Consider the following 20,090-nt stretch of genomic DNA (forward strand, 5'->3'; position numbering starts at 1 on the left):
TGGGAGAGGGGTCCCAGCAGAAGGAAGGTGTCACACCTGGGGTGATGCCACAGTCGGCCTGCGCAGGCCTCACAAGGACCATAAGAGGAAATCAGTCACGCCTGCAGAGCTGAGGAGCTTTCAGAATGTGATGGGCGTGGCCGAGGCATGCGCAAAGATACTGAGGCTCATAGCAGTACTGTTGGGTGACATGTGGGGGACCTGCTATGCGGGGCAGGCAGGGTCCCTGCTCTTATGGGACTTGGGACCCAGAGGAATAGGCAGACGGTGGGGAGGGGGAGTGAATGGACCAGATGGTAGAAAATGCTTGGGAGAAAGGCACCAGGGTGACAGGCGGGGGACAGAGTGATGGGCAAGGCAGCGCAGAGAAGTCCTTGGATGCCACCTTGGAAACAGGGTGGCACAGGCTAGATGATGATTTCTCAGGCTGTCTAAAGGAGCATGGGCCTCTTTCTGGGTTTTCGTTGTGAGCGGCTAAAAGATAGGTGCACATGCCATGTCCCCTACATCACATGTCCCCTTTAATATCACATTCATTTTTCAAGGACTTGGGAGCTGAGTGGAGCTGTGTTCAATAAAGCAAAACATCATTTGTCTCAATAAATTAATACTGTGAATAGGAATTGTTCTATCATGTTATTCTTTTATCCAGTTTGTGTTTGTTTGTGTTTGTTTGTGTTCGACGGCTGAAGGTACATGTGTTCATTGCAGGGAGCTTTCTGTGTGTTCATATTTGCATAAAAATATAATTAAAAAATAATCTAAGGCCAGCCAGGGATCTACAGTCTCTCCCCCATTCAAGGGGATCAGGCTTGAGGGACACAGCTGTAGAGGGACAGAGTCAGGGACATGGGGCTTCCCGGAGCAACAGTCTGAGGGTGGGCAGAAGGAAGGGAGTCGAGTAGGGTCGAAGGCACCCAGGAGGACAAGTGGGGTGGAAGGCTTCCCCACTCTCCCACCTCACTCACAGATCTGGAAGGGGGCATGGCAGGACTGCCTCAGAACAGCTGTCGCAATCAGGCCTCAGAATTTCCAAAGTTTTGAGGGCCAGTGAGGCAAGCACCCAGGCAGGGCTGTGGGCAGAGCCGGGGTGGAAGAGGGGAAGTGAAACCCAAGCGCCTTTTTATTCATGGAAGGTGCTGTGTGCAGAACTCCGTTCTGCCAGGCAGGCGGTTTAGTTTCTCTGGACCCTGCACCCTGGCTGAAACCAAGGTTCCATGCAACCAGTTGTCAGCCACAAAGGTTGACCCTGTCAACTTGGCAGGATCTAGCACTGCCTAGGAGAAACAGCTCTGAGCATTGAGAGGGTTTCCAGATTAGGGGAAGTGAAGTAGGAAGACCCACCCGGAATGAGGTATGGCCAGCCCTGTCCCACGGGCTGGGGTCCTGGACTGAAAAGAAAAAGGAAAAGGCGAACTGAACACCAAGAGCCACCTCTCTTTGCTTCCTGCCCATAAGTGCAGTGTGACCTCACACACCCACTGTCACGCCCTCCCCACCATGAGAAACGATCCCCAAACCGAACCCAAAACAAACCCTCCCTTCTTAAATGGCTTTTGCCAGACACTTGGTCACAGTGATGGAAAGAGTAGCTAATTTGCCAACCCCAGAAAACTCAGCCTGAGGTCTAGAGAACCCAGGGCAGAGCTCTAGCCCACGCTCAGGTTATCAGAGAGACCAGCGTGGGGAAGATGAGGAAGGGTACCCTTGACACAAACAGCAAGAAAGGGGACAGACTGGGGAAGAGCCTGCAGCCAAAGGCACTACCCTCCCAAACCAGGACCCCAGAGAGGCCAAGGAGCCATAGCAGAGTCTGGAGGGGAGGCAGGAGACAGGCAGATGTCCCCAAGAGGGGCACACAGGTCTCTACCCGAAGAGCATCAGAACGCTGAGGTGTAGTGGCAGGCCACACTCCATTCGTACATACGGCCCTGAAAGAGCCAGGGTCAGGGAAGGTGGAGGGGGCAGAAAAGCATCCAGAGGCCACTGCAGTGGTCCAGATGCACAGCGGTGGAGGCCAGTTTGCAGGCAGAGGGAGGACAAGGAGATGCTACAAGGCACGAGGCTCTGGCTTATAAGTAATTCCCGTCTCCCAGCAGAGTCTGCGAGATTGGGTCAAAATGAGGAGGCATGGACCCAGGAAATGACAGACAGACAGACCCTGAGTTCTCTAGCGCTCCTGGGGATGAGGGAGTAAGGTGAGTACCCCCTAGTTCCTCAGGGTACCAGGACGTACACTAGGAACAAACAGAAGGCCCCCACCCAAGGTCCCACAGGAGGCGGTCAATGACCAAGTCACCCGTGGCCTCTGTCCCTGTGTGAGCTGTGCAAGAGGGAGTCTGGCACTCGGTAGAGAATGTGTGCACGCTGTGGGACAGCAATGAGGCCACAATGGGCAAGGGAAGCCACAGATCTGCACCAAGCTCCAACAGTAAGAACCTCTAGGCCCAGCCCCCACCAGCCCGTGGTCTCTGGCCCAGGCTATGCACCCAGCAAGAGAGGGGAAACACCAGCAGTACTCACTCTGGGCCTGCCCTGCAGCTGTGGCCTTCTTGGCGCCTGCATGCTGGATGAGCACATTGTCCTTGTCGTAGGCTCCGCCATCTTGACCCACCTCCACCACCTGCACCTGGGGCAGCGCCGTGTTCCACTTGACCACGTACTTGGGCCCCAGCGGCACCAGGCTGCTGATCTCTAGCTGGCCCCTGTGGGACAGAAGGAGGGCGCTGAAGAGCCAGAGGCAGCCCAGCCCGGAGGCAGCATTCATAGCTCCAGCTCCCAGCACCTCAGCTCAGCCAGGCTCCAGACAGCCCAAGCATGGGACCGTAGGCCCAAACCAAGCCAGGCAGTGCAGGAAACCCACACCAAGGCATTGCCCCAGGGAGCCCAGGCCCAGAGCCAGAGTCACATGCCTGAGTCCCCAAACCACGAGCTACCTACCTGTGGTGGGAGGGCCTAGGGAAAAAACAAGAAGGATAAGTGTTACTGGGATGGCACGTTCCTGTGGGGCCTGGGCAGCAGGCATGGAGGGAGGACAGCTCCAGAGTAGCAGAATGGCCGCCTAGGCCAGGTGTGAACGGATGGACGGCAACCACAAAAAGGCCTCCTTGGGGCAAAATGAGCCATCCTCTCTGATCTCTCTGTCTGTCTCTCTCCATCTCTCCGTCTCTCTCTGTTTGTCTCTCTGTATCTGTTATCTGTCTCTTTCTGTCTCTGTCTCTCTGTCTCTCTCTCTCTGGTTTTTTGAGACAGGGTTTGTCAGTGCAGCTCTGGCTGTCCTGGAATTCACTCTGTACACCAGGCTGGGTTTAAAACTCCCGGAAGCTCTGGGACTAAAAGTGTGCCCCACCACTGCCGCCAGACTCTCTGATTCTTACACCAACTTCCCCAGTGGCTTCAGGATCCCAGGACAGACGATGCTCAGCAGAGTTTAGTGACTCACTCAGCCACATCAGCAAACCGATACCCCCAATCCTGAACACTAGAACCCCATTCTTCACACACACTCAACCCTGAACAACATAAGGCCAAGAAGGGCAGTGGTCATGCCCCTGGCCCTGCTGGATGTCTGGACACAGTGGGGACTTAAGATTCATAGTACCTGGGGCTGGCAAGATGGCTCAGTGGATAAAGGCATTTGCCACCAAGCCTGATGACCTGAGTTTGATCCCCAGGATCCAAATACTAAGAAATGACTCAAAAGTTGTACCCTGACCTACACACTCACACACATACACAGCCACACACACACACGCCACTGTTAAAAAGGGGTTTTAGAAAGATTCACAGGACTTGGAGATGAATGAATGAGTGAGTAAAGTGGGTGAGAGAGCGCCCACATCCACCTGTGGCAGGGGCTTCCTTGCCAAGTCCCCCACTAGGCCAGAAGTAGAAAAGCAGCACAAAGCCATATATATAGTCGACAGGCAGATGGAAAGACAGGACGACAGTGGGTAGGCGTGCCTGGCAGGACCCATGATCTGTAACCACAAGCTTTCCCAGATCTACTCTGTGGCCATGAACAGGAACGCACAAGACAATGCTGGCTGCAGAATGTAAACAAAACTCTGGGTGCGCACACACACACACACACACACACGTGCAAGCACACACACTGTGAGTTCCCAAGCTGGGAGATGGGAGAGCTGGCCTGGCTTGACAGTCATTCTCCACTTTCTGGACTCAAACTGCCACACCAGGCCGTGCCCTGGGTTCTTAAAGTGTCAGATTTGGAGAACAGAGATCCCCCCACACACACCAGATCCTGCTGGAAAGGTCACAGCATGAGTTCTGGGAGGGCACCGCAGAAGGGCTTCCGTCCCTAATGCCCATGGGCCCACACAGGGGATACCCTCAAGTTCCCCACTGAGTGAGGTGGGGAGGGTCGCGAACACGGTCCCAGCCCCTGGCTCTCATGGCCTGGGGCAACGTGGCCCCAGCACGTTACATCACAGTCAAGCAACGCCAAAGATCTTGACATTTGTGTGAATTCCTGTGCTAGCCAAGTGTGAGGTCCCAGCAGCAGCCAGAGGCCACCTTCCCCCCACCAGCCAGTTCCTGCTATCTCGGGCTAAGCCCACAGCCCAGTTCCGGGTGCTCCTGCAGCCTGCTATAGGCTGGAAACGATGCTCCTCCGGGCAGAAACCGTTCTGGTCTCTGGATGGGTACCAGCAGCTCTGAAATCCCCGAGTGAGCTAGAGCAGCAGGGCTGTAGGGCAGACACAAGGAAAACCCTCTTCTATTTCAAGGTTGTTAACTCAGCTATTAAGAGTGGAGTCTGTAGCGCACAGCCCTGGGCTGTGAATGACAGTAAATCTGGGGTCAGGGATGCCCCTGGCTAGCCCAAATCTTAGCACTGGGGGCCAAGGACAAAGCAGGGCATGATGGAGGCGAGAGGAAGGTGAAGCATCTGAAACCTAATCAGGGTCATAGGGGCGGGCGCCAGACTGGGGAGAGAGGAGCAGACCACAAAGGTCCCCGGAAAGGGGACACCCCACCTGGCACCAGGCTCTTACTTAAAGTTGATGTTGGCACAGACCAGCATGTCATTGAGCAGGAAGACCCTTCGTTCCTTGGACTTGATCAGCTGCCCACGGTCTCCGTACACCGTCTCTGTCAGAGTCTCACAGAGAAGCAGCTGCCGCTGGCCAGAAGTCAACAGCTGGAGAAAGGAAGGGACAGAGAAGAAGATCAACGCTGGTGTCATCACCCACGATGCTGCACAGACCGCCAGGCCAGGAAAGAAGATCCAGTAACCCCGCTCGGGAGATTGGTGGGGGCGGCGGGATCATGAAGCTCAGGCCAGCCTGGACTATGCAGTGAGACCCCCCCACACACTGGGATGTGGCAGACTTTAACACTGCGAGCCCTGGGTTCTAATCCCCATACTGCATAAACCAAGTGTGGCGGCACACACCTGTAATCCCAGCTCTTGGGAGGTGGAGGCAGGAGGATGGAAAGTTCAAGGTCATCCTCAGCTACATAGGGTATTTGAGGATAGCCTGCGCTAGAGATTCTCTATTCAAGGAAAAACAAAAGGGGGCAGCTGGGAGAGGGAGGGAGGGCCCAGAGTCAACGCCTATCACTGGATAATAGACATACGACACAGGGAAGACCAGAGCACAACCCCTGGGTTCTCTGCTCCAGGGAGACCCCGGGGAGCCCGACCAGAGCGGAATGCACCAGCTTCCTTCTCTGGTAAACTGGCTTCTGCCATCACCCGCCATGTATTGTGACCCCGTAACCACCGTCACCAAAAGTGCAGGCTCATGGGTAACAGACACGGACTCTGGGTAACTCCTATGCTCCCCAGCTGGGCAGTCACCAGGATGCTTCAGTCGGGGCCTCAGTACCTTCAAGGCACCTCCCCTGCTCAGATCACACAAGCAATGAACGTGTTGTCTACTGAGTCTAGCCAAGTAACACGCAAGGCTGCTACGCCAGGCAAACACAGGCCGCGGTTCAAAGGCTAGCATGAATTTTGAGGCCACCACATTAAACAGGACCAGGGCATCACTGAGTGTGGCCCTGGGAGGGCACAGGACACCCTGCCTTAGGGCATGCAGCGGGTACTCCACAGAGGACACTGTTCAAGAATCTTTGTCCTGGCGAGACGTGGTTTTCCAGGGACACCTGACCTGGAAGGGGTCCGTGGCTTCCCCATGACCCACTGAACTGCCTCAGCTCACATCATCCCTTGCAGGGAGGGCCTTCTGAGGGGATGAAAATGGATCTTGCCGTCAACAGTGCATGTTCTAAGGAGACAAGACTCACAGACCCCAAGCACCTGAGCTAGCCCACCCCCACCTCACAGGGACCCCCAAACTGTCCGAAACCCCTCTGAGAAATATGTGTCCATAGACAAGATAGACTGCACGTGAAAACACAGCTCCAGCAGAAGGCTCCCCCTCCATGGCAGCGGCCACGATTGCCAAGACCGTCACTGGGAAGAGGAAAGCCCCGGCTTCAGGCCGTCAGCACTCACGCAGATTGAAAAGAAAAAAGCCCAGCTTTGCCCCAGCACCAGCTCCGCTCTGGAGGCTCCTGAGTCGGCTGTTTAGAGACAGCTCATGGGGCTGTTTCTGCCCCTCCCAGTTTCATTTCCACTTCTCCCTGGGTAATGGCCGGGGGATGACCACTGATCAGATCCTCACACTGACCCAGGTTGTCAAAGAGGCCCCTGGATGAGGGGGTGGGCCGGGGGAGGGGGGACACACATAGTGTCCGGCTGATTCCCTCTCCATGTTAGCATCCACACCTGCACAGCTCACCATTTGCTTGGTGGAGGGGAACCTGGGGCTCAGATCATTCGTCCTCTAGCCTGATGTCAAGCCAGTGCCTCTGATCACCTCCTGCTACATCTGGGTATCAGGGGCATGAGGGGGGTCATGAGAGGAGGACTGGGGGGATAAGGGAGGCATGCACCAGGAAAGAAAAAACAGCTCTTCCCAGGGCAGTACAAAGAGACTTCTCTCCTCCTGCCAGGCACTGTTGGCTGCTTCTGAAAGAAGGCTCTCCAACACAGAGGCCAACACAGGGGGCTCTGGGAACTGACACCTTCCCTTCAGAGACATTCCAAAACAGTGGGCTTAGGGAATGGAGGAGTCAGTACTGTCCAGAGTTGCGGACAGTGACCCCTGGGGAAGCCATCCAGGGAACCCTGAAAAGGAAGCTCTCCACAAGGACATCACTGTTCTCCTTTTTCCTTGCCACACACTCCAAATTCTGGGCTCAGGACAGGTAAAGCAAACCAGAGGCCTTCAAGCCAACAAGAGTCACAGTAAGACCAAACAAAGTGGGCAACCACTCTCAGGTGATGGGAACCGCACAGGAGGCCAGGACTTCAGGACCACAGGTGACCTAGCCCAGCTTGATCCCATGACCTGAAGTTAAAGTCAAAAGCAAAAGTCCCACCCCTGTAATCCCGACCCTTGGGAGGCAGAGGCAGGCAAATTTCTGTGAGGCCAGCCCAGTCTACAAAGTGAGTCCAGGACAGCCATGGTTATACAGAAAAACCCTGTCTCAGGGGGAAAACAAACAAGTCAAAGACAGCAGTCTTAGCTACACACTGGCAAGCATAGTGGCCAGAAGGAACCTCTCTCTCCCAGGCCACCCTCCAGGACAGAGGACATTCTCTTCACACCACTGAAACCTCCTTCCAGGAACATCAAGCCATTAGCCTCGGCTCTGCCTTTGGGACTCCCCAGAGCAATGAACACTTCCTGTGACCTCATCCCATGTCCCCTCTGGAAACAGCCATCTAGCAGGCCCTAGGAAGGCCACCTCACCTGCAGACCACCCCTGTCCACCTCACCCTCCAGCCAGGAAGCAAGAGGACAGATGCAGGGTCTCCAGGCCTGGGTGGGGCCGTGAGGGGCTCCCACCAAGCCCCACGTGCTGCCGGGAAACAGGGATTGCAGCCAACAGTCTTTTCTTTGGTCTTGCATGTAACCCTGGCTGTCCTAGAACTCCCTGTGTGGCCCAGGTCTGAAACTCTGGCTCTTCCTGTCTCTTTCTCCCAGGCACTGGAATTACAGCACACTGGCTGGGGGTGTGGTCCAGTGGGGAAAGCACTTGCCTAACATGAATAAAATCCTAGGTTCAGTCCCTGGCATTGCATAAACTGGTCATGGCAGTGCATGCGTGTAATCCTGTCATGGGGAGGTAGAGGCGGGAGGGTCAGAATTTCAAAGTCCTCCTCAGCTACAGAGGAAGTTTGAGGCCAGCCTGAGATACATGAGACTCTGTCTCAAAATCAATCAATCAATAAAGAAATATTTTAAAAATTAAAAAAATAATGAAAGAAAGAAAGAAAGAAAGAAAGAAAGAAAGAAAGAAAGAAAGAAAGAAAGAAAGAAAGAAAGAAAGAAAGGCTGATTTAGCTGGAAATTTCAGAATCCATTCACTTAACTATAACACTAGCCTATGGTTTCCGGTTTCTGTCTTGGTAATTAGATTCATAAATAAACTTTCTTTTATCATAAAGTAACATGAACCACAACAAATGTGCTATCCAGTGGCTCAGGCTCCCCACCTTCAGAGGCTATTGCCACCTAGTGAGTGACCCTGGCAAGCCGCAGGAGCAGCAGGTGAGGCATGGCTGCACAGGGGACCAGACTGGAGGGCTAGGCCACACCTACCTTGTTGAGGCTGCTGCGGTCACTGACGCTCTTGGTCAGCTGCTGGATCTCAGCCACCTGGTCGGCCAGCCGCTTCTGCTCGTTCAGCTTCTCAGCCAGGGTCTCCAGCTCCGTGAGGGCAAGCTGCAGCGACAGCCTGTCCGGGTGGCCCCTGGGAGTGTTCTTCAGCATGTCCTGCCAGGGTTAGAGAGAGCGTGAAAAAAGGCGTGCTCAGCTGAGAGCCCAGGCCCAGGGCTCCGCGTCACTGCAGGTACATGCTACCAGGCCCTCAGCCTGGCAGCAGCCTCTCAGAAGCCAGGTGACCCAGTCTGAGGACTTTGAACCACAGGGCTTCACACAGACTGATGTTCCTTCAGGCTTCCAGTGTTTGTGCTTAAGAGACACCCGACCAAGGGGGGTCGGTGGACAGCCGGGAAGTTCCCTCCTGCCTAAGCAAGGTGTGAAACATACTGTGGGCTGAAAAGATGGCTCAGCAGGTAAAGGCACTTGCCACCAAGACTGTCAGCCTTAATTCAATCCTTGGGACCCACATGGAGGAACAAAACCAACCCCTGCAAGAGATCCTCATGACCAAACACACACACACAAGCTAGAGAAATGGCTCAGTGGTTAAAAGAGGTTCTAGCTCTTGCAGAAAACCCAATTTTAATTTCCCAACACCCATATGAGGTGGCTCAAAACTGCCTGGAATTCTAGCATTGTTGGGTCCCTGGCCTCCAAAAGTATCAGCACTCACATACACAAGCTCACACACAGACACACATCAATAATTTAAAATAAAATAAATCTTTTTTTTTTTTAATGCTGTTGCGCACAAACAGGCTGTCACAGGAGTGGGCCTCGGATGGGGTTCACCCTGCCTCCCTACCCACAGCCATCCCCTGACCCTCGGGGAGCCCCAGGCGGTACCTGCAGCAGGAGGATGAACTGTGGGAATCTCTGAACGGGCTTCACCATCAGCCCATAGAGAGTGACCCGGTCTGCACTGCACACCTGCCGCCGCTGTGGGGACAAGGCTGTGTCACTCGTCAGTCCTCAACGGCAAAGGTCCGGCACCAGGGGCCAGACCAAGTCCCTCCTCCTAAGAACCTCTCCCTGAGCTCCGGGATCCTGTCCAACTTCCCATCCACACTCCCACGATGGGTGTGCCTCCCATCCTGGCACACCCTTTGAAAGCCACACCCTCAGGGGACTGGAACAGCCAGGGAAGGCTCCCCAACCAAAGGCAAAACTGGAAAACCTAACGGTTTACTTACCACCATCTCTGAGGAACCAACATTATAATTTCCTCTGTGTAAACTAAGAGCAGAGGCCTGGGCCAGGGTGAGAGCGGGCATGAGGTCGCCCTGTCCTGCCCATCGTCTGCTTGCTTGCTCCACCCACGTGTGTTATGTGGGTCCTGGCCCGTATGGCTGACAGCCTCATGGCTTCCCCACCAGTCTCCATGTTTCCCACCCCAGCTCAAAGCTGGCCTTAAGGACTCTTGCCTCACACATGGCCTGAAGATCCAGAGGAGCCCAGATGAAACTACATTGCCTGAGGAAGCATTCTTTATGGGCCATCCCACACCCTCAGAATCCTTCCAGCCTTGCTTCCTCCCACATTCCTGCCTCTGACTCTTGTCAGCATTTGCACTGGAAACAGCCCTCTGTCTGCCCCCAGACCCATGTCACATGTAATTCCCCCTTGAAAAAGCCTTCCTGGTCCATGCCTGTAATGGAAATTTGGTTTCTTTAAAAAACTCAGTTATGTTATGCTTCTGTTTTAATCCCAACCATAGGATTTTAGTTTGGGCTTTCGTTTGCCCATAGCTGATAATTGCCTCATGCAGGACATGGTCATTGCCAGCTGGTAATGGCCTGCCTCATGCAGCACAGAGAGGGGTGTGGTCTAGGGCTCTGAGAATATAAATATGAGAGCCTAGAAAGAGAAAAGTGTGGCTTGAGGTGGTGGTCTGTGGAGAGTGGCAGTTTGAAAAGACCAGAGACTGATGGTGTGGTGCAGAGACAGGCGGAGACAGATGGAAAGAAATATTTCAATGCAGGGGCTTGGAGGAGACTGCTTGCTGTGTCTGCTATTGATGGAGATTGGTAATAATCCCTAAAAGAACCCATTAACCCTAAACAGCCAGGAGAAGTAAAGGAGTCTGTGCCCCATCTCCCTACTAACCTCTCTCCTACTTAGGGTTGAGGGATTAGAAGGGAGAGGCTTAAAGGAACCACGAATAAAAAAGTTTAAAAACGAGTGCTGTACACATCCTTCCTCTTCACTGGGACACAGAGCTCTTCTGCCAAAGCCCCAGCATCCCATCCCACCCTCTTTTGAACACAGGTCCCTGAGTCAGGGCTCTCATATCCCTTGCCCACTGCACCCCACCACAGAGGATCTTGGAGCCCATCCTCAGCTACTCAAGAGTTCTGTGGCTTTCCAAAGCCTGGAACTTTGTGCTTCCAGGTAAAATGCAAGACCTGGAAATGGCCATGTCACTTCACAACCAAAGAAGCCACAGCCCATGGGAACACAGGTAACACTGTGGTACCCACCACACAGATCCATCTGTGTGCCAGGTTTGCCCAGCATCCTGCTGAGGTTCCAGGATCCTGAACTGACCACAGACCCTTTAACCCTCTCACCTTCCTCCCAGGGCAGGAAGGGATATCTCCTTGGACTGGTGGTTTGCAGATACTCTAGCCCATAGCCATGACACAGAAGTTGGTGAGACAGTGGCCCTTCTCTCCTGAGGCACCTCCCCAAGCTCACCCCTAGAGTCTGAGGACTGCATGGCCCCAAGCTACCTTAAGGAACTCAAGGAATGCCGGCTTGGTGAGACAGGCCTTCTTGATGATGGACATGGCGTTGGTGAAGTTGTTCACATAGTCGCTGTACACATCCAAAACCATGGACTTGGAGAACTGTAGGAAACAGGAGGAGAACTGCGTCAACATGGGAGAGAAAGAAGCTGCACGGCCTTCTCAGGGAAGAAGGGGCTCAGAGTTGGGGCGACTGGCAAGGTCACAGGAACCAAAGAGTCTTTCTACAGCAACCAAGAACCCAAAGGAGAGAGAGGGTACCCCCAGGGCAGCGATGCCGCCTGAGTTCCATCTATTTTCTTACCATGCCCAGGAAAGGCAATGTCCCTAAGCCCTCACCAAGGAGATGCAACCACAGCTAAGCTACAGAAGGCGGAAGTCAGCCGACCTCTCACCACAGTCCCCTGGACACACCCACCTGGGGTGTCACACCTGAGCTCTCCCAACCACTGTCGTTCTCAGAACCATCCTTCCCGCCAGCAGAACCCAGAGGTTTGCTGCCAAGCAAAGCTGGCTTGATCATTTCTCGCCAGCCCTCTCTCCTAAGTCTAGGGATTTCCATTTGATAAGCAGGAATCCAGCACACCCCTCATTCCACAGGTATGGAATCTGAGCCCAGAAACACCCTTACATCTGCCCGAGGTTGTGGAACCAGACTCTTAGACCCTGATCCAGGCCTCTTGCCTGGATCCTGAGGCTTCATCCTGGAGCCATGAATGCAGCCTGAGCCAGCATGCCCAGGCATGCGCTCAGTGATCACACACATGCCATGCTTGGAAAAGAACCTGAACCCTGCCTGGCCACCATGAGGCTGGTCTCTAGGCAGTACTGCCGATACCCCCTGGCTTCAACATCATCTTGGCCTGACACACCTCTTCTGGAACATCAAGGTGTCATGCCCAACCTCTAGCGCAGGAGACAATGACTGAGAGGCTCTGACATCCTTGACTCAGATGAGGCAACCAGGTTGTGGGGGGGGGGGGAGAAGTGGAATCGAGGAGTGGAAGCTGGGCCAGCTCAGGAGGAACACCTACTGAGGCCACAAAGAGGTCCCCAATCTTCTCAGTGGAGTCCCACTCGGCCACGCGGGAGGACAGGGCGATCCGGAACATGGAGTGGCAGTGCAGAATCTCCTTCACGCGGAAGAACACCGCCTGACACTTCCGGGCGCTCAGCGCCTTGGGCTCCATCTCCATGAGCGGGTTGCGGTAATCCTGCGGGATGGGGGGGGGGGGGTGAGACCATCCATCTTCAAGGCCACCCGGACAAGGCGGGCCCAGAACTGGGCAGACATCCTCTCCCCCAATGGGGCCTTCCTGATGCGAGTAGTAGCATCCTGAATTCTTTGTGGACCTTTCTAGGAGGTTCTACGTAAATGTGACATTCCTGCCTTGTCTCTGTCTCTCCACAGTGCCCCCCCGACCCTGGAAGAGGATCAACCTACACCATCCGTGTGTGAGGACTCTGGGTAGGAGGCTCAGTGCCAAGGCTGGCTGGTAGGGAAACTCCGAGACATCTATGTGGCTGAGCTATAGGGTCCCAGGTCACCACAGTTCCCTGACCTCTCAAAGCTGGGAACTCTCTCCAGACACCTCGTCTGATGCCTGGGCACCTCCATATGGGTCCAAAACTGACCCCACTTGGGCTGGTGGCCTTACTCTGACATTTCTGAGGAGTCCAGGTCTTGGAGGCCCAAACCAGACAAGGGTACCACATACATGTCTCTCAAAAATCTCTTAGTGTCCTCTGGGCACCCCAGTGTGAGGAAGAGGGGGCGTCCCTTACACCCTTGCTTTGAGGACTATCTGAATGGCCAGGAGACGAAGCCCCTTCCAGGCACATGGGAGTACATGTCTCGACGCTTTCATTTCTGAGACTCCCAATTTCACTTCAGAATACAGCTCTTCCTATAAATAGAGGCCTTGCAAAACCCTGCAATGCCCTCTTCTCTTTAAACCTATCACAATTCCCAAATGTTCTTTATAAAATGTCCTCCAGGGTCCTTCCTGCCCTCATCCCAGAGGAACATCATCACACACACACACACACACACACACACACGCACACGCACACGCACGTGTACGCACACACACAAACACACGCACACACGAGTCCTCTGAGGTCGCACCTGGAGTATCCGCTTCAGCGACTCCACATAGCTGCCTTCGCTCTGCACGATGGAGCCCAGGATATGTCTCCGGACCACCTACTCGGGCCAAGAGCACAGTCAGGGTGTGGGATCCGAGGAGCAGAAACCCTGACATGTGAAGGGTCCCAAAGGCAAGAAGGGGAGCTGACAGCTGCAGGGCCCAGGAGACCCAGAGCCACCTGGGATGGACTAAGAAAGGTCATGGGGCCGGCAGATCTTAGCCATCATCCCAAACGGGCCTCACCCTCCCCAGACCAACATTATGGAACACACAGTGTCCATTTCCCTACTAAAACCCACCCCTGCCCCTTCCTGAGTCACTTCCCCTCAGATTCTAATTGGCATAGCCCAAGGCACCAGTCTGGGAGCCACCCATCCCTTCCCCACAGACCTGCTGAGGACTCAAGCCGTCCGGCATGGGGCCCAGCTCTGGGGCAGGAGGTTTGATGTCTGTCACCCCAACCTCAAGGAGCCCTATATCTTCTTCTTCCGAGTCACCTGGAAGGACAAATGAGAAGATGGCGCAGCTAAGGTAGGGTGGCCAAAGCCCTGCTCAGACCCCAGAGATGAGAGCCACTCAAACAGCACCCAAATTGTATCTGGAAACAGCTGCCCCTGAGCTGAGTGGGTCAGCTCCAACTCCAGCTCTCAGAACCCCAGTGGTCCACGACTGCTCCCCCAGAGCCTTTGGTGGGGGGAGAGAGGTGGAGGATGAGAAAACAGCATCCCACAACAGGGGACACTTTCTGCTGAGACCCGCCCACTCTGCCTGTTCCAGCCAGGCATGGGTCATCCACTCACGTCCCCATCACTGGACACTAAATATAGTTTTCATCTGGATGCCAAAAACTGGGGGGAAGAAAATATACAGCCCTAAAATAATCAACCCATCAGCTTTGCACTTTCATTTTTCAAAAGACAAAGATGCCCCAAAGGGAGCCAGCTCAGCTGGGTGTGACAGAGGCTATCTACCAGGGCTGGGCTCAGCCTGTGGCAGAAAGAGTCCGACCGCAGCCTGAGCCCCTAAGAGAAGAAGGAGGCCCGATAGAATGCAAAAGGGCCATCCTGACAGGTTCTGCCCCCACAAGGGCTCAGGGTGATGAGCCCTTGTTACTCAGGAGCTCTAGAGTCCATGCAGCCACAGATAGCCGGAAGTGGGAGACAGAGAGAAAGAGAAGCGGTAGCCAGCCCCGCTGCCTGAGAGGCGGGACACCTAGTCAGGCCCTTACCTGAGCAGGACACAGAGGAGGAGGAGGAGGACGGACAGCGGATGAGAGCATGGGGGTGGTGAAGACCCTCCTGCCTGGCCCACATATTGCCTCGGGCATTACAGCGCACCCACCCCAGCCGCTGGTTCCGTGGCTTCCTCTTCCCCCATGAGCTGCTGGGGAACATTCTTGGCCTGTGATCCGAGCCGCCCGGCTATTAATAACACCTCCGGGGGAGGGTCATTTTAGGCCCAGGGCTAGTGGGCGGAGTGGGGAGGGCGTCCCAGAAAGAGTCCCCAACCACCAGGCCTGTCTATTCCAGCCAGCGCCCCCCCAAAAAAGGTAGAAGGGGAATAAACTCTGAACACCCAGCCTAGGCCCAGCCCACTAGCACTGGACTGAGTATGTTGGGTGACCGGTACATCCTGGGGTACATGTCTCCTCTGTGAGAACTGGGGGAGGTCCCAGCTGTGAGGCCACAGAGACTGGATGGGATCCAAGTCAGCATGATACTGTCCTGGTGCCAAAAGCCACCAGGGCTGACAGACCTCAAGAACAATGCCTGCTGTGCAGGACTCTTTCTGTGTGTAACGTGGACATCATCCCTATGGTCCCAGAAAACAGGAACCGCTATTAGCCCCATTTCATGAAAGGGGAAACTGAGGCACAGAACAGCAAAAATGCACTCTCGGAGAGGCTGGAGGCTCTGCCGGTTCTCCTTGGCTTGAAGCCATGTGCCTTCCACACACCAGTCCATGTGTGAGGTCAGCAGCAGGCACTCCCCGGATGAGGCCTCCTCCCACCCAAGGACTGGCACCCTCAGAATTCTGTCCAGACATCACTGGCCATTAACCTACTGTCCTGCATCTTTGCCCCCTGTCCTCTTGTCTGTTGTCCCCCAAAATAAAACACATCACAGGTGCTGAGTCTTGCTGGGAAACTTTTGAGGGCCCCAGTCTGAATATTATCTGAAAGAGGGCATCAATGCCCTGGTGTGGATTTAAAAAAAAAAAAAAAAAAGATGGACAGCTGAGTGGGGCCTCAGGGAAACTGGGAGTATCTGGAAAGATTGGCCAGGGCAGGGAAAAGAGCCAAGACAATGGCTGGGCAGGTGAGCATGAGGGCAGAAAACCCTCACCTCCTGCCAGTAGCTGGCCCCAGGTGAAGCCTTGGGCTGGCAGGAGCTGCCAGCCTTCTTGGTGCCTGCAGGGGCCTGTGCAAGCCAGAAAGGCCCAGGCAGCTGAGACCAGGGCAGCAAAAAGGCACCACAGGACCCTTTCCACCTGCGTCACTTCCCCAACCAACCCTCCCCACAACTACCCGCATGACTCACCCCAGATGCTGAAATGCCACCTCATCAGAGGGCTGCAGGCTTTCAGCACAGCCCATACAGCCCTTCCTCAGCAACCTCCCCCATCCCCCAGAGCGCCTTTTGTGAGTGGACATTATATTACCTATTTATTACCCTTTCACTCCCATCACCCTAACCAGAGCATTCGCTTTGCCGGACTGCAGGGCAGAATTCCTAGCCACTCAACTCACAGCTCTACCCCAGGACTGTGGGCTCCTATCCACAGTAGCCCATAGCTTGTTGAATGAATAAATGGTCAACTGATCAAACCCAGCCATGGGACACTTCTGTCTAAAACCCTGGTGATTCTCAGATATCTTTAAAGTCAAGGGCAAGTATCCAACCAGGCCACACTGACCTGGCCCTGACCTTTCGCCCCAGCCCCCTCCATCACCCCCATGCCTATGTGTCCTCAGGTAGGTCTATGACCTCTCTGTACCTGTCCCTTTGTCTGCAAATTGTCTGCACCTGTTTTGTCATCTGTGAAGATTAAGCAAGGTCCCCAACAGACACTTCAGAAATGTTGACATCAGCTCTCCAACATCTCACAGCCCTCAGAGCCTTTGCACATGCTCAGCCTTCATCCTAGAATGCCATTCTCCTGCCTCACCTCTCACCTCCACCCCATGTTCATCTCCACTCCCCCAGGGACCAGGACTAATGTGAGTCTGAACATCATTCCCACCTGTGTATTGTGTCCCCACATCCCCTGGAGCCCCTGGAAGAAAGGCTATTAGTTTCACTGAGAACAATGTTTAAGAGGTACTCAATACGTACTGGCAAGATGAAGGTGGACAAAGAAGACTCTAGATAAGGCCAGCTGAACCAGGAGGCAGGAGAGCAACCACCAGGGCCACACACTGATGGAAGGCCCCGTGGCTCACAGAAGAAACCAGCCACACCGATCAGAGGTGTGGGAAGCAAGCTGGTACTGGCCCAGACACTTGGGGTTCAGTTCAGAAGAGGCCAGGTGCCAGTGGCATGACCCACAGCATGCCCCACCCCCAGTACACTGCTAAGCGGCCCTGCTCACCAAGGACGTCTTTCCTATGCAGAAAGGAGACTTTTCGCATGACGGCCATCCGGGTCTTCTCCAGCCCATCCCTGGTCCCGCTCTTGGCGGCCTTCATGAGCTGAGTCATCTGCGTAAAGGCAGAGGGGGCTCGTTGGGGGTGCCGAGGGGAATGGGGACCTCTGCCTCCAAGGGACCTCAGCCCAGACGTCAGAGCAGGCCAGCCCTGTTCCATCCCCCACCTGGTGGGTGAGAACCTGGTGGGTGAGCAGCAGAGGCCAGGAGTGGCAGGGACGGTGCTATGCTCATGCCCCAGGGCCCCTCTGTGTGCAGAAGAGGGCCCAACCTCTTCCCTCTACTTAAGGAGGTGGTGGGATGAGGAAAGGGCCAGGTTCAAATTCCAGCTCTGACACTCCTCAGCAAGTAGACAGGTCATTTCATCTCTCTGAACCCCAGACAAAGTAGCCCAAGCTACCCTTCCAGGTGAGCAGAGATGGAACAGGCCAAGTCTGGGAAGGTCACTGAGGGCTGACCTGCTCCCCAAGCTGAGCCAGGTGAGAAGCCCCACCCCTCATCCCAACAGCCAGGTTTCTTTCTGAACCTCTGCCCCCAGGGAGGGAACACTGAGGCCACGAGATGCAGAAGCCACCCCCTGGTGCTGTCAATAAAGCCAGCCAAGCAGGCCTTGAGGTGAGGGGACATGCTCAGAGTGGGAAGCAGATACCCGGCCACGAGGACCCTGAGAGGAAGCTGCTGCCCCTTGCCCTGCTCCTGCCCCAACACTCTTAGTTAGTTACCAGACTGTTCCCCAAGGGTGGACAGCGTATCTGCCCTGTCCATTACGGGGCCCACGTGTGACTGATGGGCACTCGATGTGCCGTGTGACTAAGAACTGGAAATCTCAATTTCATTTCATTTCACTATTAATGGGAAGAGCCACAGAGCCATGGCGTGGATGTTCCAGGAAACCCCCTCCTTCCTCAGACTCTGATGAAGATGAGCATGCAAATCCGGGAGAGAGGGTTTTCCTGGGTTCAACGGTGTTACGTCTACCTCTTTAGCTCTTTCACTCTCGGCTGAAAGACTACACACTTCTGAGGACCGACGGCTGAGAGCCTGGGGGTATTGAGAGCCTGGGGTGGGGTGACTGAAAGCCTTGAGGGGCTGAGTCTGGAGAACCGACTCGGACTGGTGGCTTTTTAGGAACAGGCTTTCGGGAAATGAGGGAAAGAGGAAGTCGGTCCCCACCCCTCCCTGGATCCATAGTCATGATTTTTGGGCTCACTGAAAATCTAAAAACTGCACACGGGTATCCTTCCTTCCCTTTGACTATGGCTGTTATACCCCTGGGTGGCTGTCAATGTCAGAACCCCTCAAGTGGCCTCTGAGGGAGCATCAGAACCCTTCCGCTTGGCATTTTTCTGAGCAAAGAGGAACAGCAGGTGAATACCCCAGAAGGTTCCCTGAGTTGGCCTGGCATGTGTACCCTTCGGCACAGTGCAAGCCTCGATGGACTCCTGGCTTCCGCTCTTTGCTCCCTTCTTGGGTCACAACCTCCAAGGGTGTCTGCTGGGGCCCCTCCCCCTCCTGCTGCTGGCTCTGGAACTGTAGGATTGACAGAGTCAGACTCTGGCATGGCCAGACTAGAGCCCAGCTCTGCTGTTGACGGCCAGGGTGGCCACCAGCCACTGCCTACTTTCCTGGAACTAAATGATGATGGAAAGACATCCACCCCTGGGTGCCGTGGGGACCTGACAGGCAGGAGTGTAGTGGCCGCCCTCACTAAGCTCACAGGGCCAAACATCACCAAGCAGCTTACCAGCTTCGTCATCCAGTCCCCACATACCCCCTAGGGCTGCTGCTACTGATGGCAGAGAAATACAGACCCAGAGAAGCCAAGGGGTCTGCCCAGGGTCATTCAGTGAGGAAGCAGTGAGGCTGGGATTGAACCCAGGTCGACAGGGCCATAGAGCTCATGATGTACAGAGCTCAATTAAGGCCATCTACTGCTGTCAACAGCATTACCCAAAAGCCTCGTCCTACCATTTAGCCCAAGCTGGTCTTGAATTCCCAATCCTCCTACCTCAGCTTCCCAAGTACTAAGATTATAAGTGTATGACTGTCAGGTTTTAACTAGGAATCTGCATTTAAAAAAAAGAGAGAGAGAGAGAGAACCCCAGGTTATTTGGGGGGCTCTTAGGGTTGAAATGCCAGTGGACATTCTTAGGGCTCATTGGCATCTCTCTGGCAGGTGTGGGGTGTAGGGGTGGAGGGAGCTTCTATGCAAAACTCAGGAAGTGGTAAGAACAGCTGGCTCATGGCTTCACCCTTCTTCAGTGTAGATGTGAGGTGCAACCAGGTCACATGTATGGAGGGCAGGCTCCCCAGGCTCACACCCACCCTCCTCTGTGGACCAGCAGAAAGGACCCCTGAGGCCAGGAGAGAGGGACAGACAGTACCTTACAATCGCACTTGAGCTTCAGCTCCTGCATGTCTCTACCCCCAACTCTCAAAGCCAAGATGTCTCTCTTAGTCCTGACGTATCTCTCCTTTAGCCTAGTCAGGTCTGGAGAAAGCTGGGGCCCCAAGCGGCCAGGCAGAAGGAGAGCAGGCAGAAGAGCAGGCGGGACAGCGAGGAGACAAAACACAGACAACAGGGGAAAAGGAGACTCAGGTCACGCGGCAGACGGACAATCGGGGCAGGCGGATGGGATAGCAGTCGGGGTGGGTCCAGCTGGAATGTGCACCCACGGCCTTCAGCCCAGCACGCCAAGCCGCCGAAGCTGGGACTCTGCTGCAGGGAACCCCAGCCACTGGGCAGCAGAATGCGGAGCCCATGCCTCCCTCTCATGGCAAAGGGGGATTCATACATTGACTGTGTCTTCTCACCCCCGGCCTGACAATGAGGCTTACAACACAAA

At 54.7% G+C, this 20,090-nt stretch overlaps 1 protein-coding gene across 9 annotated transcripts in view; it reads right to left on the minus strand.

Annotated features, from left to right (window-relative positions):
- Arhgef10l (Rho guanine nucleotide exchange factor 10 like) overlaps positions 1-20,090 on the minus strand; it is a 145,821-nt gene that overhangs the window by 46,137 nt on the left and 79,594 nt on the right. For 4 of the 9 annotated variants that reach the window (XM_055610914.1, XM_055610913.1, XM_055610912.1 and 1 more), the window contains 11 exons: positions 19,629-19,745; positions 17,191-17,299; positions 13,990-14,096; positions 13,578-13,655; positions 12,484-12,663; positions 11,435-11,551; positions 9,549-9,641; positions 8,640-8,813; positions 5,016-5,161; positions 2,941-2,955; positions 2,524-2,705 (listed from right to left, as the gene is read on the minus strand). In XM_055610914.1, the coding sequence (XP_055466889.1) occupies positions 2,524-2,705; positions 2,941-2,955; positions 5,016-5,161; positions 8,640-8,813; positions 9,549-9,641; positions 11,435-11,551; positions 12,484-12,663; positions 13,578-13,655; positions 13,990-14,096; positions 17,191-17,299; positions 19,629-19,745 (1,318 nt within the window). The remainder of the gene's footprint in view (positions 1-2,523; positions 2,706-2,940; positions 2,956-5,015; positions 5,162-8,639; positions 8,814-9,548; positions 9,642-11,434; positions 11,552-12,483; positions 12,664-13,577; positions 13,656-13,989; positions 14,097-17,190; positions 17,300-19,628; positions 19,746-20,090) is intronic. The other 5 variants (XM_055610919.1, XM_055610921.1, XM_055610918.1 and 2 more) reach the window with 3 other exon arrangements.

The sequence above is a fragment of the Psammomys obesus genome, unplaced genomic scaffold (genome assembly GCF_907164565.1).
Source record: "Psammomys obesus unplaced genomic scaffold, mPsaObe1.curated_primary_1811, whole genome shotgun sequence".
NCBI classification, from domain to species: domain Eukaryota; kingdom Metazoa; phylum Chordata; class Mammalia; order Rodentia; family Muridae; genus Psammomys; species Psammomys obesus.